Raw genomic sequence first — 17,190 nt, forward strand, 5'->3', positions numbered from 1 at the left:
TGTAATAAAAATAAATAAAATAAAATAAAATATAATAATAAAGGCAAACACTGAAATTAGTGAAATAGAAAACAAAAACCAACAAAGGTCAACAAAAGAAAATCTGGCTGTTTGAAAACACTAATAAAAAAGACACCTTGACAAAATCCATTTGCCTGGAGTCAGTGCTGTTGCTCAGTGGGCTAAGCCGCCATCTACAATGCTGGAATCCCATATGGTCACTTGCTCGAATCCTGGCTACTCCAATTCCTATCCAGCTCTCTGCTAAAGTGCTTGGGAAAGCAGAGGACAGCCCAAGACCTTGGGCCTCTGCACCCACATAGGAGACCTGGAAGAAGCTCTTGGATCCTGGCTTCAGCTTGATCCAGCCCCAGCTGTTGTGGCCATTTGGGGAGTGAACCAGCAACATAAGTTCTCTTTCTCTCCCTCTTTCTATAAAAATGCCTTTCAAATAAATAAATAAATCTTTAAAAAAAATCAATTTGCACAGTTGAAGATGTAATTTTATACCTAGCTAAATTATCATTCAAAAGCAGATTTTAAGGATGTTTAAGAAGAACAAACATTGAGGTCCTAGGGTATTTACAAATTACATATTTCCACTGAAATGATTACTAAAAGACATGCTGGATATGAAATATGGAATGAAAAAGGAAGTAAACAATTTTTTACTAGAGATATCATGGTACAATTGTAAATTATCAATGACAAGGAGAAAACTGTCTTTAAAAAGTAGGGAAAAAATTGCATATTTGTAAAGAAATGGCCATAAGACTGATAGCAAAAGTGATTATCACAAAAAATAGAATTATAAAGAAGACACAAACAATAACAAAAATATAAGAATATAAGAAAAGATATACTTTATAAAACTGCATATTATAAAATACTGGATTTTCTTCTATGTTCTTTTTTTTCTGGTTTTGAGTGTGGTAATCTGTCATTCAGATTTTTTTAATTCGGGCATCTCAGCATATAAACCTTTAAGTAATTCTTTATTAAAAGCAGTATCTATTACAATATTAATAAATACTACATTTACTTTTTTTTTTTTTTTTTTTTTTTTTTTTTTTGACAGGCAGAGTGGACAGTGAGAGAGAGAGAGACAGAGAGAAAGGTCTTCCTTTGCTGTTGGATCACCCTCCAATGGCCGCCGCTGCAGCCGGCGCACCGCGCTGATCCGATGGCAGGAGCCAGGATCCAGGTGCTTTTCCTGGTCTCCCATGGGGTGCAGGGCCCAAGCACCTGGGCCATCCTCCACTGCACTCCCTGGCCACAGCAGAGGGCTGGCCTGGAAGAGGGGCAACCGGGACAGAATCCGGCGCCCCTACCGGGACTAGAACCCGGTGTGCCGGCGCCGCAAGGTGGAGGATTAGCCTATTGAGCCACGGCGCCGGCTTAATAAATACTACATTTACAATATTAACTGAAAAGAGCCAATTGTAGAAAAAATTTATGTAAAATTTTAAATATGTAAAACCATAGTGCTTTTCTTTGTTAACAAATGCCTATTTTTAAAATGTCTCATAATATGGATGGGAAAGATTCACATCAACTTCATATAGCTGTTGCCTCTGGGCTGGGAATTGGAAGATAAAAGCAGAGAGGGGCTAAAAGGTATCTTCAGGCCGGCGCCATGGCTCAATAGGCTAATGCTCTGCCTAGTGGAACCAGCACACCGGGTTCTAGTCCCGGTCGGGGCTCCGGATTCTGTCCCAGTTGCCCCTATTCCAGGCCAGCTCTCTGCTATGGCCCGGGAGTGCAGTGGAGGATGGCCCAAGTGCTTGGGCCCTGCACCCGCATGGGAGACCAGGAAAAAGCACCTGGCTCCTGGCTTCAGATCAGCACGGTGCGCTGGCTGCAGTGTGCCGGCTGCGGCGGCCACTGGAGGGTGAACCAACGGCAAAGGAAGACCTTTCTCTGTCTCTCTCTCACTGTCCACTCTGCCTGTAATAATAAAAAAAAAAAAAGGTATCTTCAGTTGTATCTAAAATTCCTGTTTCTTTAAAACATATACAGCATTTTCAAACACTCAAATCAAGTGTTTTCTAAAAGCACAGAAGTTTTGTAAAAAGCAACCAAAACAAGGAAGGGTGTGGTAGTCTGTCTTTCAGTTTCAAAAGCTCTGAAATCTACAGAGTCACTCTAGTAAAACCCAAATACTATGCTTGGACAGAATATCAAAATTTTACATTTTTAAAACCTGTCACGAATTTTAAAAACCAGTTTGTTGTGAAACAAGGTAGCTGGTGTCAAAATCTGAGCCAAGAAAAAAAGAAAAAGAAGGGAAACCCACAAATTTGCTTCTGTGCATGAGCAGGTTCTTTTTCTCTTATGCGAGAGGCACAGGCAAACTGACTTAGAAATAGCTTCTGGAGAAACTGTACCGTTATGCTGTCAGTTAGGTACACACAGACACAAACTCCTCAGCAAGTAATACAAGTACCAGAACAGCCCAGGGAGAGCACCTCCAGGAGGGAATGGAGACTTCAGCCAAACACTGAGACTGCCTTCTGGAACCTGATACTAAACAAACTCAGCCTGAGAGTGACACCCAGCGGCCAAAGTCAGCCCAGCGCACGGACTTCCACTCACTGCTGCTGCCGGTCAAGCTCTTCTGGCTGCCACTGCTCTGAGCCCAACTTCCATCCCTCAGTGGCCGTGGTCCATGGATGTCTGTGGTCTAGGGAAGGTGTTGGTGGCTGTATAAGTTCCCAGCTCCCTCTGCTCCTTCTTCCACCCCTTCCTGGTTCCTGGCTCACTTTCCCCTTCCCTACTGAATGTGTAGTCTCTGGAGCATTGGGTCCCACAGGGAACCAGGTGAGGACAATGGACAGCACTTTGGAAATAAGGAGAAAGTCGTACTGCCACCTCATGGGACACGAGGATGTTCCTCAGTGAGAAAGCGTCCCTTACAAATAAGCCAGGTAAAATGTAATGACTAAACTAGTTTAGTCATACTGAGCTATTGTTATTTGAAGCAAGGTGTAAGATGCAGAAGTCCAAGTATGATTTATGGAATCTGGCAACCGTCTCCAATGTTCAATTAAAACTGCCTCTCTAAGATTTCTACCACTACAATGACAAGAACAACAACAACAATAAGAGCTAATGAGTAATGAAGCATGCACACACACACACACACACACTCATATAACACTGTTAAGTGGTTTATGTGCTCATTTTAACTCAGAGCAAGCCAATTAGGCAAGTACTAATATTATACACATTTCACAGATGAGAAAACTGAGAGAGAGAGAGAGAGAAAGAGAGAGAGAGAGAAATTAACATGTCCAAAGTTACAGAGCTGGTAAGCTGATGAAGACACAGGTTATGGTCTGACTCTGACTCCTGAACTTTGCAAAAGACTAAGCCACTCTACTGCCCAAAGGCTTCCCAAGGGACACCCCCAAAACCTTTTCTCAGTGGGTCCTGCCTTTCCTGAGGACAGCATGCAGCATCAGACTTCCCCCACTTCCTCCCCACAGCTGGGCCTTCCTCTCTGTAACCTCCTCTGTCTCCTTGGCCACATTCTTTCCTCTGCTCTAAGGCGCTTCCACATCAAACCTGTCTTCTACTCCCTTTATTCTTTCTCCCTTTCCCCAGGACCTCAGCTGCAGAGCCCACTGAATTGAGTGTCAGTATTCTGGAATTCTAGACCCAAGGCCTGCGTTCAGCCCCTTCCTTTCTGAAATCTCCCTGGTCCCTGCAGTAATAGGAGAGGTGGTTTAGAGCTAAGTCGTCACCTTGGCTGCCCACCAGCCCCACCTGTGGCCCTTCTCTAAATGTCACTGCCATGCCCCACCCTGGCCAGGTGGATGTGAGCCTCTGAGAGTAGAACACAGGTGTCCACATTTGCAAAGTTCCCAGAACCTCTGGCTTCCTGTAGGTTGGTCCTCAGCAGCGGCCTTTCCTCTCCATTCCCGTGCCTCTCCCAGGCGCCAGTCTCAGCCTTCTCACTGGTCTCCTGCTCTCCTGCCCCCAGGCTCCCTTGCTGATGCACTCCTCACCCAGAGCCAGGCTTAGCCTCCTAGAGAACAGGTCCAAGATATCAGAGCCTTGCTCAGAGACATTCAGGGGCTCCTCGTTCCCTGCCAGGTGAAGGGCGGGCCCTGCATGGGCACCCCTGACTTCTCTATCATTACCCCACTGAGCCTTTGATGTACCAACTCCTTCCTGATAATTTATCTCCTAATGAGCATGAGCCATTCCTCAAGCATCACCATGGTTTCCTACCTGCCACCTCTGCTCCCCATGTACATCTGTTAAACTATTTTACATCGTGCAAAGTTCAACTCAACGTCGCCTTTCTCATGAAAGTTCTCCTGATGTCCTTTTCCTCCTTAGCAGTGACCACAGCTTGTCACATTTCTCCAGGAGCTCAGTGGGTAGGCTACCTTATTTAGAGTTATTTGGGTTCCACATTTCTGCACAGAAAAAAAATGTCCTCTTTGCTCTTAGCCCCACAAAAGCCTGGGCATAGCAGGAGCTTCTATCCTTTCTACACTCTTCTTGCTGGCTTTCTCCCTTGAGAGAGGGAATTCCAGTCTGAGTACTCAGATTCTAGACACTGCTTGGACCAAATTTTCTTGGTGTAGCGTGCTATGGTGCCTCAGTGTCAAGAGCCAACTCTATTTCTCCTGGGCCCAGGCTCTCTGTACATCCCTGTGCAGAAAGCCCACCCAGAGAGAGTGGGCAATACTGCCAATCTCAGCCCTCCAAGCAGGGAGGGTGGATTAGGCTGCCCTGAGTTGCTGATTGCTCAGGAAGGTGAGTCTGCTCCTCAGAGCCAATCCTTCTGGACTCAAGGCAGACAAGGGGAAAGGGTGCACTCTGCTCTCCTAGCCGACACTGACTTCACTCCTCCAAAGTTGAATTTATGAAGATCTATACAGGAGACCTACACAGGGACCTGCCTCCCAGACCTACATGGGAGGGAAATTCTCACTGACCAAACTGGTCATCTATTTCTCCCTGTGCATGCCCATCTCCTGATGGGCTCCTTGGTTGGATAGGGTGAGTGGCAGGATCCTAGTACCAAAACCACACCCTCAGTGCCAAACAGCAGGCCCTTTGCCTGGGGGTTGCGCTTCTCTTCCTGGACTGAGGCATCCCAGTGACCCAGTGTCGAAATGGACTCAGTGGACTCATTCCTGATCACTCACTTCTTCCTATCACTCTGTGTCAGCCCTGGTTGTCAGAATGTGCTGCTCCGGCTCTGTGTTACCAGGGCACCCCTGAAGTGCATCTACAGATCAGCTCAGAGAGGAATGGAGCACTGGGGAAGGCAGCCCAGCTCCAGGACATACTCACTGCCATACTCACACGGAGGAGTAAGAATCAGGATCTATGTTCCTGGTAGGCACAAAGCCCACTTCTCCTGAGCTCATGGACTTCCCGATGAACCACTGCAGCCCGGGAATAATGAAGCCGATGATCTCGATGCTGTCTCCCTGCTGGATACTCAGTTCATCCTTTGCTTCCCATTTATAATCCTTCAGGGCCTTACATCTTCCTCTGCCTGTGCAAATAGGACCAGGTCAGCTCAGTAAGACACAAACGGCTAAGTGCGCCTTCGTCCTCCAACATCACATGATGAAAGGGTTCCCGACTTTAGGATTTCAAGGACCACTAAAGACTCCCACCACCCAATTTAAAAAAAAAAAAAAAAAAAACTTGCAAGAAGGACACAGTATACCTGGCTTTTCATTTTGCCAGTATAAGACATGCAAAAAAAAACACCATAATGCATTTTCACCATCATTTTAAAAGAGAAAAATATGTTTTAACAAACATAAGAAAGATGTTCTCAAAGATGTTCTCAGAATACTACATATGGCTTAGATCGGAATAAATGAAGCTTATGGAAAACTTTCTGTATTTTCCTAGTTTGTCTGATTTTGCCCTGTTGTTATGATAAACACTTTGTCTTGTTTAGCACAAACCTGCAACCCAGGTGTGAGAACCATGGTCCTTTCTGTTCCTTTGGCCACTATGACCCTCGGTCTCCCCAGCTTTACAAAGGGGTGAATAAAAGGGTCCGCATGCATAAATATTAGGAATAGTCACTGAGATAAAGTACACAATACCTGGCCCCTAGTCAACCCTCAACAAATGTCAGTCTGCTTATTGTTTGTGACCCACAGGGTTCTAAAAGACCCTCCTAACAATAGTAAGTACCCAGTTTGACAGGTTGCCTACTCAAGAGTCCGGTAATGACACGTATTACCAGTGTTGGACTGGCCAACAGATAATGTCCATTCAAGTCCATTTGCTCAGATCTTCCCAGGAGCCCTTTCTTTTCATGAGAAAGTGGAGGCCTAGAGAGAATATGTGATTTTCTGAGGAGCTGATTGTGGAAAAACTGGGCCTACAACTGAAGCCTAGAAAACCTCTGGTTATCCCTTCTTCCACTAACCCTGGTCTAGTTGAGACCAGGGCTTTTGTATACTTCTGTTTCCATATTTGCATTAACTTCTCTGCTAAAGCTACTGGCTTAATTTTTTTCTGACACCTTGGTCCATTTTACAATGCCTGTGTCTTCAAGATCAGGATGTCTCAATGCTGTGAGTTGATGAGAGCTTTGTATGATTCCTGTGATTTACAGACGTCATTCGGTTTAGTCCTCAAGACAACACTTGAAATTGATTTTATTGTATCACTTCACTACTGAGGAAGTTGCAGCAGAGTGAAAGCAGGTGAATTGGTGGAGGTCATGCTGGTTTTCAGTTTCGGAGTCAGAATTTGAGCCCAGAGCAGACATCAAACCCCGTGATTCCAGCTCCAAGACTGCACTGCCTCAGATACAAACCTTGTTTGTCGTTGAAAACTGACACTAATTCCTTCTATTTCTTTTTCCAGTTGTTATTTAGACTTAAATAATTGCACTTTCTGCCAGGGCAGGAGGCAGAGAGTTGGTTGGGGAAGCTCTAACAATAAAGATGAAAGGCAGAAATAACCAGATATCTAAAGCAAAATGAACTTAATTATCCAGTAGATGCATGCATACAAACAGATATGTGCATATGCACATACAAGTAGAAATTATTTACAATGTGTATATGTCTATATATGTGCATATTTAATCACTTATTCAACAAATATTTACTGAGTACCCACCATATGCCAGGCATTCCTGCTCTTCATTAATTCAAAGTTAGTCTCACAAAACTCTATGGAGTTACATTACAACGTTTTGACCAGAGATTGAAAACAGGCAGCCTGCAAGTCATACTTGGCTCACAAAATGTTTAATTTGGCCCGTGCCAGGCTTTTCTTTTCACTCATATATCCTTAAATTCCTGTGGTCCCTGTCATTCCCTGACGTTTCCCATGCCATCCCTCCATACATTTGTGTGCCTTGCCTGCCCCAGCAGGCACCTGTGTCTCGGCCCTGTATTGAGACCTCTCATTTCACAGGCAAGGATATGCATGTGTAGACAGTGACCAGCTTCTCTAAATCCAGACAGTAGCAGAAGTGAGACAGGAATTCACATCAATTGACTCCAAGCCTGCAGATAAAATTAGGAGGCAGGACATAATTATCTCTCTAACAATACTATGTTTTCCATTCAGCCATACCAATCTGATAGGAGCCTGTCCAATCTCTCTTCCTGGAAAGGCCACAGCTTCCTGGATAATTCTTTAGGAACCATCTGCCAATGGAAAATGAGGTTTGTAAAACAGATTTCAAAAGCTCGAAACAATGAAGAATCCGTTAGAATAACAACAATGATGATAGGTTTGGTTCTTCCTCTTCTTATAATGATGACAAACATTTATTGAGAACTTGCCTTATACCAGGCACTGTGAAAAAGAGAGAAGTTCAGCAGATCTGGAATGTTTTCCAGCTCTGCAATGAGTTTGTCAGTTAAATAACTAATAAATGATTCCTTTATATTCTCCAGATTCCCAACCAAAGCTACATACACGGTCCACAGCCTAGGGCAATGTTTACAGCTCCTCTATGTGTTTGAGTTTTTAATATCTTACAGCAGACATTCTGAAACTTTAGTGTGAAAAATATCCCCCAGGGGGCTTATTCAAAATGAACACCCAAGGAGAGTCTGAGGTGGGTCAGAGGGCCCGGACTTACGGTTCAATCCTCAGGTGGTACTGCTACACGTGACCTCCAGCTCATACACTGTGAAGCACAGTGTTGTAGTCAATGGGGTTTGTTTCCTCCAAGATATGAGGTCCATTTGAAACTTAGACTTGTCCCCAGTTCCATCAAATTGGGCAAAGCTTAACTGTTTTTTTTTTTTTTTTTTTTTTTTTTTTTGACAGGCAGAGTGGACAGTGAGAGAGAGAGACAGAGAGAAAGGTCTTCCTTTGCCGTTGGTTCACCCTCCAATGGCCGCCGCGGCTGGCGCGCTGCGGCTGGCGCACCGCGCTGATCCGATGGCAGGAGCCAGGATCCAGGTGCTTTTCCTGGTCTCCCATGGGGTGCAGGGCCCAAGCACCTGGGCCATCCTCCACTGCACTCCCTGGCCACAGCAGAGAGCTGGCCTGGAAGAGGGGCAACCAGGACAGAATCCGGCGCCCCGACTGGGACTAGAACCCGGTGTGCCGGCGCCGCAAGGCGGAGGATTAGCCCAGTGAGCCGCGGCGCCGGCCTGCTTAACTGTTAATAATAATAAAGATAACCAGATTTTGTTTTCTCCCCAGCACCATGGAAATCCTTCTTTGAAACCAGGTCCACCGTTCTATACAGACCCCTATCTCTCCAGGACCCTCTCCCAGGAGGCTGCTGGCTACTCACTGGTGGAAAGGTAGAGGCAGGGGCTCCAGGGCTGCCACAGGCACCAGGCCTCGCTGACCTGTCACCAAGGACACGCCTTCCCACTGGGACACGCCTTCCCACTCAGACCCGCCTTCTGCTATCTTCACGGAGATTAATTCATTCTTGCAAAGTGTCAAGTACTCCCCTTCCTTCTCAGCTGGTTGAGCCACAGAGCACATGGCTCTGCAGAAGAAGTGGCCTGTAGACAACAAAAAAAAGGTCTTTCCAAGGGGAAGCAGGAAGTAAAAGGGTATTACCACACAATGCACCATCAGGCAAAAGCCCAAGCACTTTTTGTCCTGGGAGTAAAGGAGATAGTCCAAGGAGAGGCACCACGAGAGTCCCTTGTGATGTCAGAAAAACTGTTATCAGGAAGAATGGGACTAGGAGGGAATTCACTTAAAATAGACACCAACAATTCTGAGTAATCTGTGAGAATGAGTCTGGATTGAGACTTTACTTTGTAAAGGAGATGAAACAAACACATATAAAAATATATCTATATTTAACAAGACTTAGCTATAATTACAACCTTGGGTTTAGTCTTAGAACCACAAAAAATGAATTAAGGTAATTTAGTTGAATAGAATTATTCCAACTAAGTTTTATAGCAGTACAATGTGAAGTCCTTTTCCTTATATATGCTTTGTATCATACAATCATCAAGAGAATTCTTTTTGCAAAAATATTACACACAAATCTGGCTCTTTCACTGTGTTTGTTGTGTCACTACACTCTGCCACCCCCATTATCCACTGGTCAATGGTAACCTGGATGAGATTCACACTGGTAAACAAATCAAAGGGTGCTCTAAGGGGTTCTGCAACATCACTCTACTCAATTTTAGGACATTTCAGGTTTTGCAAAACTTCTGACTTTATTTACAAATTATATCACACATTTAGAAAAGCACTTTTCAGTCTTGAATACACTCTAGAATCACATGGGAAACAATGCGTAGGTCCCCACCTCCAGGGATTTCATCAGCCTCTTTCTAAAACTCCCCAAGCAAGGAGTGGATGCTTGGTGCCATAGTTAAGATGCCAGTTGGAACGCCTACATCCCATATCAGAACACCTGGGTTTGGGTCCTGGCTCTGCTTGATTCCTGCTTCCCACTAATGCACACCCCGGGAGGCATCAGGTGGTAAGCAGTTGGATCCATGCCACCCGTGTAGGAGACCCAGATTGAGTTCCCGGCTCCTGGCTTTTGCCTGGCTCCTTCCCAACTGCTGCAAGGATTTTGGAAGTAAATCAGCCCATGGAATACACCTCTCTCCTTCTTTCAAATAAAAAATAATTAATTTGTTAGTTAATTTTAAAACCCCCAAGGAGTTATAATATTAATCAGCGAGGCTAATGATCCAAGCAGGTCACATGATGTCAGTGCTGAGCTGAGAAAGACTTTTGGAGAAGAGAAAGGTATATTTACAACAGGCAGGTTCATTTGTGAATATTTTCATATTCGAGTGATTTTCACCTCCCTTTGTATCCCACTTATTTCAGAGACTCTGATAAATACCTGGATAAGGTCCTATCCACACCTTTACGCCACACTTACCTTCCTGTATCAGGAGTCCCAGGTACATTGTTTCCAGGTGTTTGTCATCGACAGACACTTGGATCTCTGTATCCTCCACCAACCTGCAGTTGAGCCAGTACTTGTGGTCAAAGAGGAGATGCTCCAGACATGTAGATACGTAGCCTGGAAGTCAAGCCAACAAGATTGCTAAACAAAATGACTTATGTCACTAGCTCAGCGATGAAGAGAATGGGCAAGCTCCCCCTGAGCATGATCACCATGATCAAAGGGAAAGAGATTTATTTATTAAAGATTATAGATAAAAATTTATTTAGTAAAAATAAATAAATAAATAAATAGAAAAAGAAGCATCAACATTATATCTATCTCAGTCCTTTGGATTTAGTAAAGGACCAAATTGTTTGTCAATAGCAATTGATTAGTTACCTAATAAAGAAAGCACTCCTGGGACAAAAAGAAGCAAACTTCTTCACAGGACATTTTGGTGCAAAAATGAAAATTTACAGTAGATTTAGCATCAGGCAGTTAGTGATATTTCAGAAGTTAACCATCCTCTTAAAGGATTTCTCTCTCTCTTTAAATTATCAAAGACAGACCAATTCTGAAATGTCAAGTACTACAAAAGGGCTGCACTGTGAAGTAGGCCTTCAACCTGTTCTAGGTCATACCTAAATTCAGGTATGTGGAGAACTTCCATATTTCTTCCATGGTCTTGAAGGTGATCAGGAACTGGGCCCTTTGGGACTGGATACTGACCAACCTTGCAGAGAGGTCCTGGATAAAGAGAGCAATGAGTCAGCCCGGAATGACAGATTGCCCTGTTTACAAGCTCACCTATGGACCAAATGCTTTGTATGAGCCTCCTGATTGCAATATTTGTTTTTATATGGCAAAAAACAAAAAATAGGAACATAAATATTTATCAATAGGAAATTAATTACACTGGAATATGGTTCATCCATACAGTGAAATATTATCTATTATATTATAAGTATATTATAATATAAAAAAGCTGTGTGTTGACATAGGCTCCAAATAGACACAGCCAAGTGTCTATTAGAACAGCAGCAGCAGCACAAAAAAAACAGGATGTAGAACTATGTGCAGAGGATGCTACTGTTTGTGCTTAAAAAAAAAAAAAAAAGCAAGACTGATGCTGTGGCATAATGGGTAAAGCCATCACCTGCAGTGCTGGCATCCCACATGGGCACTGGCTGAACACCTGGCTGTCTCCCTTCCAATCCAGCTCTCTCCCTATGGCCTGGGAAAGCAGGAGAAGATGGCCCAAGTGCTTGGGCCCTTGCACCCATGTGGGAGACCTGGAAGAAGCTCCTGGATCCTGGCTTTGAATCAGCCGAATTCTGGCCATTGTGGCCATTTGGAGAATGAACCAGTGGATAGGAGATCTTTCTCTTTCTCTCTCTCTCTCTCTCTCTCTGCCTCTGCCTCTCTGTAATTCTGCCTTTCAAATAAATAAATAAAACTTTTTTATACAAAATGTTTGTGGGAAGGTAGAGGATGAATCATAGAAGGTACCTTTGAAACAAATTTGATTAAAAATCTATGTCTAAGGATTAATTCTGTGGATCTGGGAAGCAGGAAAACTCAAACACATAAGACAAAAATCATTCATAATCCTTTCCACTTGGAGATCACCTTTAATCTACACATGAGTTTCCTTGTAACTTTATATAGGTAGCTGAATAGTACCATAGTATATAAACTGTTGTGCAATCTTCTTTTGTTGCTAAACATTTTTTTGTAAAACATCTTCCATGTCATTAAGTACTCCACACTATTTTTAATGGTTACAGATATCACTGTTACATTAACATAATTCCTATAATTTCCTTATGGCTTCACATTTCAGTCGTTTCACAATTTTTGGCATTCTAAATGGTACTTTGATAAACATCTTTGTAACATGTTCAATTTTTTAAACATATATTTATTTATTTGAAAAGCGGAGTGACAGAGACAGAGACAGAGACAAAGAGATCTTCTATTCATTCGTTTACTCCCCAAATGGTCATAATGGCTGGGGTTGGGCCAGCCCAAAGCCAGGAAGTCCATCCAGTTCTCCCACATGGGTGCCAGGGTCCCAAGTATTTGGGAAATCATCCGCCACTTTCCTACGTGCATTAGCACAAAACTGTAGCCGGGACTCATAAAACCAATATAGGATGTAAGCATTGCAAGTAACAATTTAACACCGTGCCACAACACCAGCCCCCCTTGATTGTTTTGACAAAAGTAATTCCAAGCAGTGCAACTGGGAAAGCAAGGATATGCACATTTGCAGTCCTAAAATGCAGGCATGCAAATACTCTGCAGAAAGCTCGTTCCTGTTTAAGTGAGCACAAGCTGAACAAGAGCAGGCCTGTAAGCCTCTTGTTTGTAGACGCCTGAGAAAACAGACTCAGATCACTGCCTTGACTTGGTTTTCCCCAAAATCTTTCCCTGTTGCTTGCCCAAGCCTCTACAGCTGATGATCATCAGTGATGGTCAGAAGACTCCTCCCCTAGAACATGCTCCACCATGAAGACCACCAACTCATGTAGCCCTATCACGAGAGAGCCTTAGGGGACTCAGGAGAAGAAGACAGAAGAACACAAAGGAAGTTCCCATAGCCCCAAAATCAGACTACTGGGTTCCACCATATCAGACTCCAAAAGGCCCCAGATGCGTAGAGGATGAAGATCCTATAACCAGGTAAGAGGTGCTTGATAAAAATTGATTTATATGGAATGTAACACACCGGGCACTCCACCAACTGCTTTATCAGCAGTACCTCATTTAACTTCCCCAATAACCCAGTGAACAAAGTGCAATTATCACATTTAATCCATTCTCAGAGGTGCTTTTTTTGCACTGAACCATTTCTGAAATAGAAGATGAGGAACACAGAATTATACTTAATTGGCAGCCTTTGCTTTCTCTCTTGAAGGGACATAAAATACTGGTGTACTTTATAATCAATGGCATCTTGGACTTAATGAAAAATGGCATTATTCCTACTTTGTATCCCAAGGGTCTGGGTACAGAGAGGTCAAGCACCATGCAAATAAGCTGCACATTGCTCACTGGCTCTCAGGCACAGCTAACTTCAGGCTTCAGCTTCAGCCATGAGCTTGTCCTGCTCAAGCCCCAGCCCGGAAGACTAACCCTCTCAATCAAAACCCTGCCAACCATACCAAAGGTACTCAAATTAAAGGAAAATCAGTTGTACAAATTCACAGCTAATATCTCTAAGTTCCTGAATTCAGAGATTAAAAACTAAAATATCCTCAGCTATCATTTTAAATTTTTTAAATTTGTATTTATTTATTTGAGAGTTAGAGTATGTACTTAATGCATAAGTACATTCCACATTAAAAAACAATTAACATGGAAAATTTTGTTAGGTATATTATATCAAAGTAAAAAAATTAATTAAACTAAAATGTACCACATTAGGAAAAAGTATAGTTATAAGGTGGGTCTTCCAAGGATTCCCATCTACAGAAGGTAACTAACTTTTGAAGGTCACCCACTAATAGAAGCAGGCTTGAACCAAGTTTTCTCTGACTCAGTGACTTCAAGTTGCCCTATTCCAAGTTCCTCCCCATTCCTGTGAACCAGAAAATGTGTCCTGACTGCCCATTCAGTCAGCCCATGAGGCGGAAGGATAGAGGTGCTAGGGATCCTGCAATGGAGGGATACTTGCTCCACCGCTGAGTTCACCTGCTGGCACTCACACTCACCTTGAACAGCGTCCGCACCTCCTGGTCTTCATTCTCCAGTGCCCAGAGCCGCCTGCGTGCAGCTTCCTGCAGTGGTGCGTTCACGCACCTCCTGGAGCGGCTCTTCACACAGAAGGAGAGAGTCAGGTCTTAAAAGAGAACAGAGGGAGAAGGATCAAGCTGGAGATGCAATATAAGGGAAGAAAGCATTAGATTAACCCCCAGTGTTTTTCCCACCTGTTTGTGTAAAGCCTAAATTGATGCCCTCATTAATTACAGACTAGAGTGGTCTTAACAATCCCTGAGCACACCTTAAAATTGTCCTCCCCATACTGAAGCCCAGGAGGGCTCTGGAACCCAGGAATTGATGCTATACTGTTGGCTGTTTCTGCATTGTACAGGGTTTATTCCTAGGCTGTCTGGCACCACATGTTGGTGCTGACACCAAGCCAGCCAGGTGTATATGGGCTCCTGTGGATGATCCGTGAAACCGTTGAGCAATATCTAAGGAAATGGACTTGTATTAGGTAATAAACATAAAATATTTTATGCATTATACATGCACACAACCCTTTTCTCTAGCCTGTCTCCTTCTGATACTGCCTTTATTGATGTTTCTCAGGGTAATTGATTAATGTATTAAGGTCTTCATTCTAATTTCTTCGAAATGCACCTTCATCCAAAACACACTTGTAGAGAGCAACCTAGGAGTCAGGGTTGTTCTAAGCATGGAGGATACTGCTGAGAACAACACAGGCATGGTCCCTGTTCCCATGGAGCTTGTATTCTGCTTTGCAAATAACTAATTTCACAAATGCAATGACTTCCAGTAGAGAAAAGTTCCATGAAAAACATGTAATTGGGTTGAAAGAGGTGCAGGAAAGAGCACCCTGAGAAGGTTCATCTTAAGATTGCACTTTCGGCCGGCGCCGCAGCTCACTAGGCTAATCCTCTGCCTTGCTGCGCCAGCACACCGGGTTCTAGTCCTGGCTTGGGGCGCCGGATTCTGTCCCAGTTGCCCCTCTTCCAGGCCAGCTCTCTGCTGTGGCCCGGGAGTGCAGTGGAGGATGGCCCAAGTACTTGGGCCCTGCACCCCATGGGAGACCAGGATAAGCACCTGGCTCCTGCCGTCGGATCAGTGTGGTGCGCCGGCCGCAGTGCGCCAGCCGCGGCGGCCATTGGAGGGTGAGCCAACGGCAAAGGAGGACCTTTCTCTCTGTCTCTCTCTCTCTCACTGTCCATTCTGCCTGTCAAAAATAAAAAATAAAAAAAAAAGATTGCACTTTGCAGTGTGCCTTCTTCAGACAATGGGCACTCTCAAGAATAATCATTCAACACAATAAGCAGGGGAGGCACTGAACTGGACCATCTCAGAGGTCTCTTTCCTAACTCCAACTTACCAAGACCTTTGAAAACGATCTTTGTACAGCCCCTATCCTGCTCACCTGGGTCTACAGCAACCCTGAACTCCCACCTTTAAAAGGCCTATTTTTAACCTGGAAATCCTCAAAATGCTATGTCTACAGATCTTAGGCAACATGCAGCAATTATCTGACTTTGATGTGAACTTCAGATAGATGTTGGTTCGAATCACTTTCTCCCTGGTCTATGTTCCAATCTCATCCAACCCCTCCACTTTCAGCAGTTCCTGTCCAGCCCACTGATAGCTTCAGTGCTCGACAAAGTCCAGGTGGAGGCCCACTACGAAGGTGAAACCCAGGGAGGAGTCCCACAGACTCAGGCTCAAGGTATGGCTCTACCCCTCAATAACTGCCTCCTTGAACAATTAGGCAGCTCTATATGCTTGACTTTTCCCATTAGCAAAATGGCTTTGATGGTACCTGGCTTGCAGGGGTTTAAATGGCTTACTAAATGAGATTATGCATATAATCCTGTTTTGCTGAGCGCCTGGCACATATCAAATGTTCAATAAACACATAAATAGCCAACAATAGCCTCTTCTCCCTGCCCCACTCCCTAGGACTCCAGCAATTACTGCCCACAGGTGTTCTCATATGACTTTTGACCTTGACAATAACTGATTCTGTGAGTCCTTTATTCCATGCCCCTTTTCTCCCATCCTTCCAAATCCTAACCCAAGTCTACTCTGGAATTTCAGAATAGCCCCTGCTGACTGATAGCCCCTTTGGTGTCAATCTCCTGGCCACGTGTATGAATCCATGGATGCAGAAATCCAGAGACCTGGATTTAAACAAGCAAACTGCTTTTGAGGTCTCAACCAGGGAGGACTGATTCTCAGAGCAGAGCTTCTGGGCTCACAGTGAGACCTCACAGTGCCCAGAGGCAGTCATAAATCAAATTTGCTCTAGTTCAGTGTGGAGGATGTTGTCATATTTTAATACTTCCAGGAGCCAGTCTGTAATCATGGTAATGTATCTGACTGATTCTCTCTGCAGTTGCTCTGCATCAGGGAGAGATTGCCAGCAAGAGCTGAGTCTCCCCACTCTGTGACCTTCCTGGAAATAGCACCATGGCAGACAACACTGTAAGATGGACAAGTCCAGCCTGCAGTTGGTTTGGTTTAACCTACGGATACCCTTCCTTCATTGGCCTTCATGCACTAATGAGGCAAAACGCTGACTCCACTGCACTTATGAAACAACAGATGGTGATTGAGGTTTTTTTCAGGGATGCCCCCAGTTGTCGGGCAGAGAGGCAGATTGAAACAACAGCATGAAACAAAGGCTGAGGTTTTTCTCATTGTCAACCAAGCAATTTGACAGAATTTCAAACTGGGAAAAGCAGAAACCTGGTATGACATTTATATAACATCTATTCAAATGATTCATATCCTTAAAGATTCATAATCTCTTTTGCATCCCAAGAAAGTGGATATTTGGAGGTGTGATGGAACATGGTGGTTACAAACAAGGATTAAGGCTTGCACTCCTTCCTCATTGTATGTTGACTGAGAGGAAATGAAATTACTTCCCTCTCTGAGGCTCTGTTTCCCACCTGATAAGTGGTTGGTTGGGTGTCTCTACCTAAAGATAAGAACATGTAAAAATCTCTTGACGTATCATTTGTCCTCAAAAATGGTTCCCATTATTGGGCCATAGACACCGAGACATCTACAGGCTGTCCCTACAGTTTCTGGCACACGGTTCAGCACAGGTGTAGCTT

General features: G+C 44.0%; 1 protein-coding gene and 1 long non-coding RNA gene across 9 annotated transcripts in view; one reads left to right on the forward strand and one right to left on the reverse strand.

The window, feature by feature from the left end:
- Nucleotides 1–17,190, reverse strand: part of SH3TC2 (SH3 domain and tetratricopeptide repeats 2) — a 65,048-nt gene that overhangs the window by 27,468 nt on the left and 20,390 nt on the right. For all 8 annotated transcript variants that reach the window (XR_016236347.1, XR_016236348.1, XM_051843483.3 and 5 more), the window contains exons 3-8: nucleotides 14,068–14,195; nucleotides 10,993–11,098; nucleotides 10,343–10,486; nucleotides 8,762–8,981; nucleotides 7,582–7,655; nucleotides 5,326–5,521 (exon numbers count right to left, since the gene is read on the reverse strand). Coding sequence is in view for 6 of the 8 variants with exons in the window: in XM_051843483.3 (XP_051699443.1) it covers nucleotides 5,326–5,521; nucleotides 7,582–7,655; nucleotides 8,762–8,981; nucleotides 10,343–10,486; nucleotides 10,993–11,098; nucleotides 14,068–14,195 (868 nt within the window). In the remaining 2 variants the exon portion in view is untranslated. The remainder of the gene's footprint in view (nucleotides 1–5,325; nucleotides 5,522–7,581; nucleotides 7,656–8,761; nucleotides 8,982–10,342; nucleotides 10,487–10,992; nucleotides 11,099–14,067; nucleotides 14,196–17,190) is intronic.
- On the forward strand, nucleotides 12,905–16,597 carry LOC149126108 (uncharacterized). The gene is made up of 3 exons (XR_016236349.1): nucleotides 12,905–13,036; nucleotides 15,689–15,794; nucleotides 16,464–16,597. It is a non-coding gene; the product is annotated as an uncharacterized LOC149126108 (long non-coding RNA).

The sequence above is a fragment of the Oryctolagus cuniculus genome, chromosome 6 (assembly GCF_051225735.1).
Source record: "Oryctolagus cuniculus isolate XC-2025 breed Fujian yellow rabbit chromosome 6, ASM5122573v1, whole genome shotgun sequence".
NCBI classification, from domain to species: domain Eukaryota; kingdom Metazoa; phylum Chordata; class Mammalia; order Lagomorpha; family Leporidae; genus Oryctolagus; species Oryctolagus cuniculus.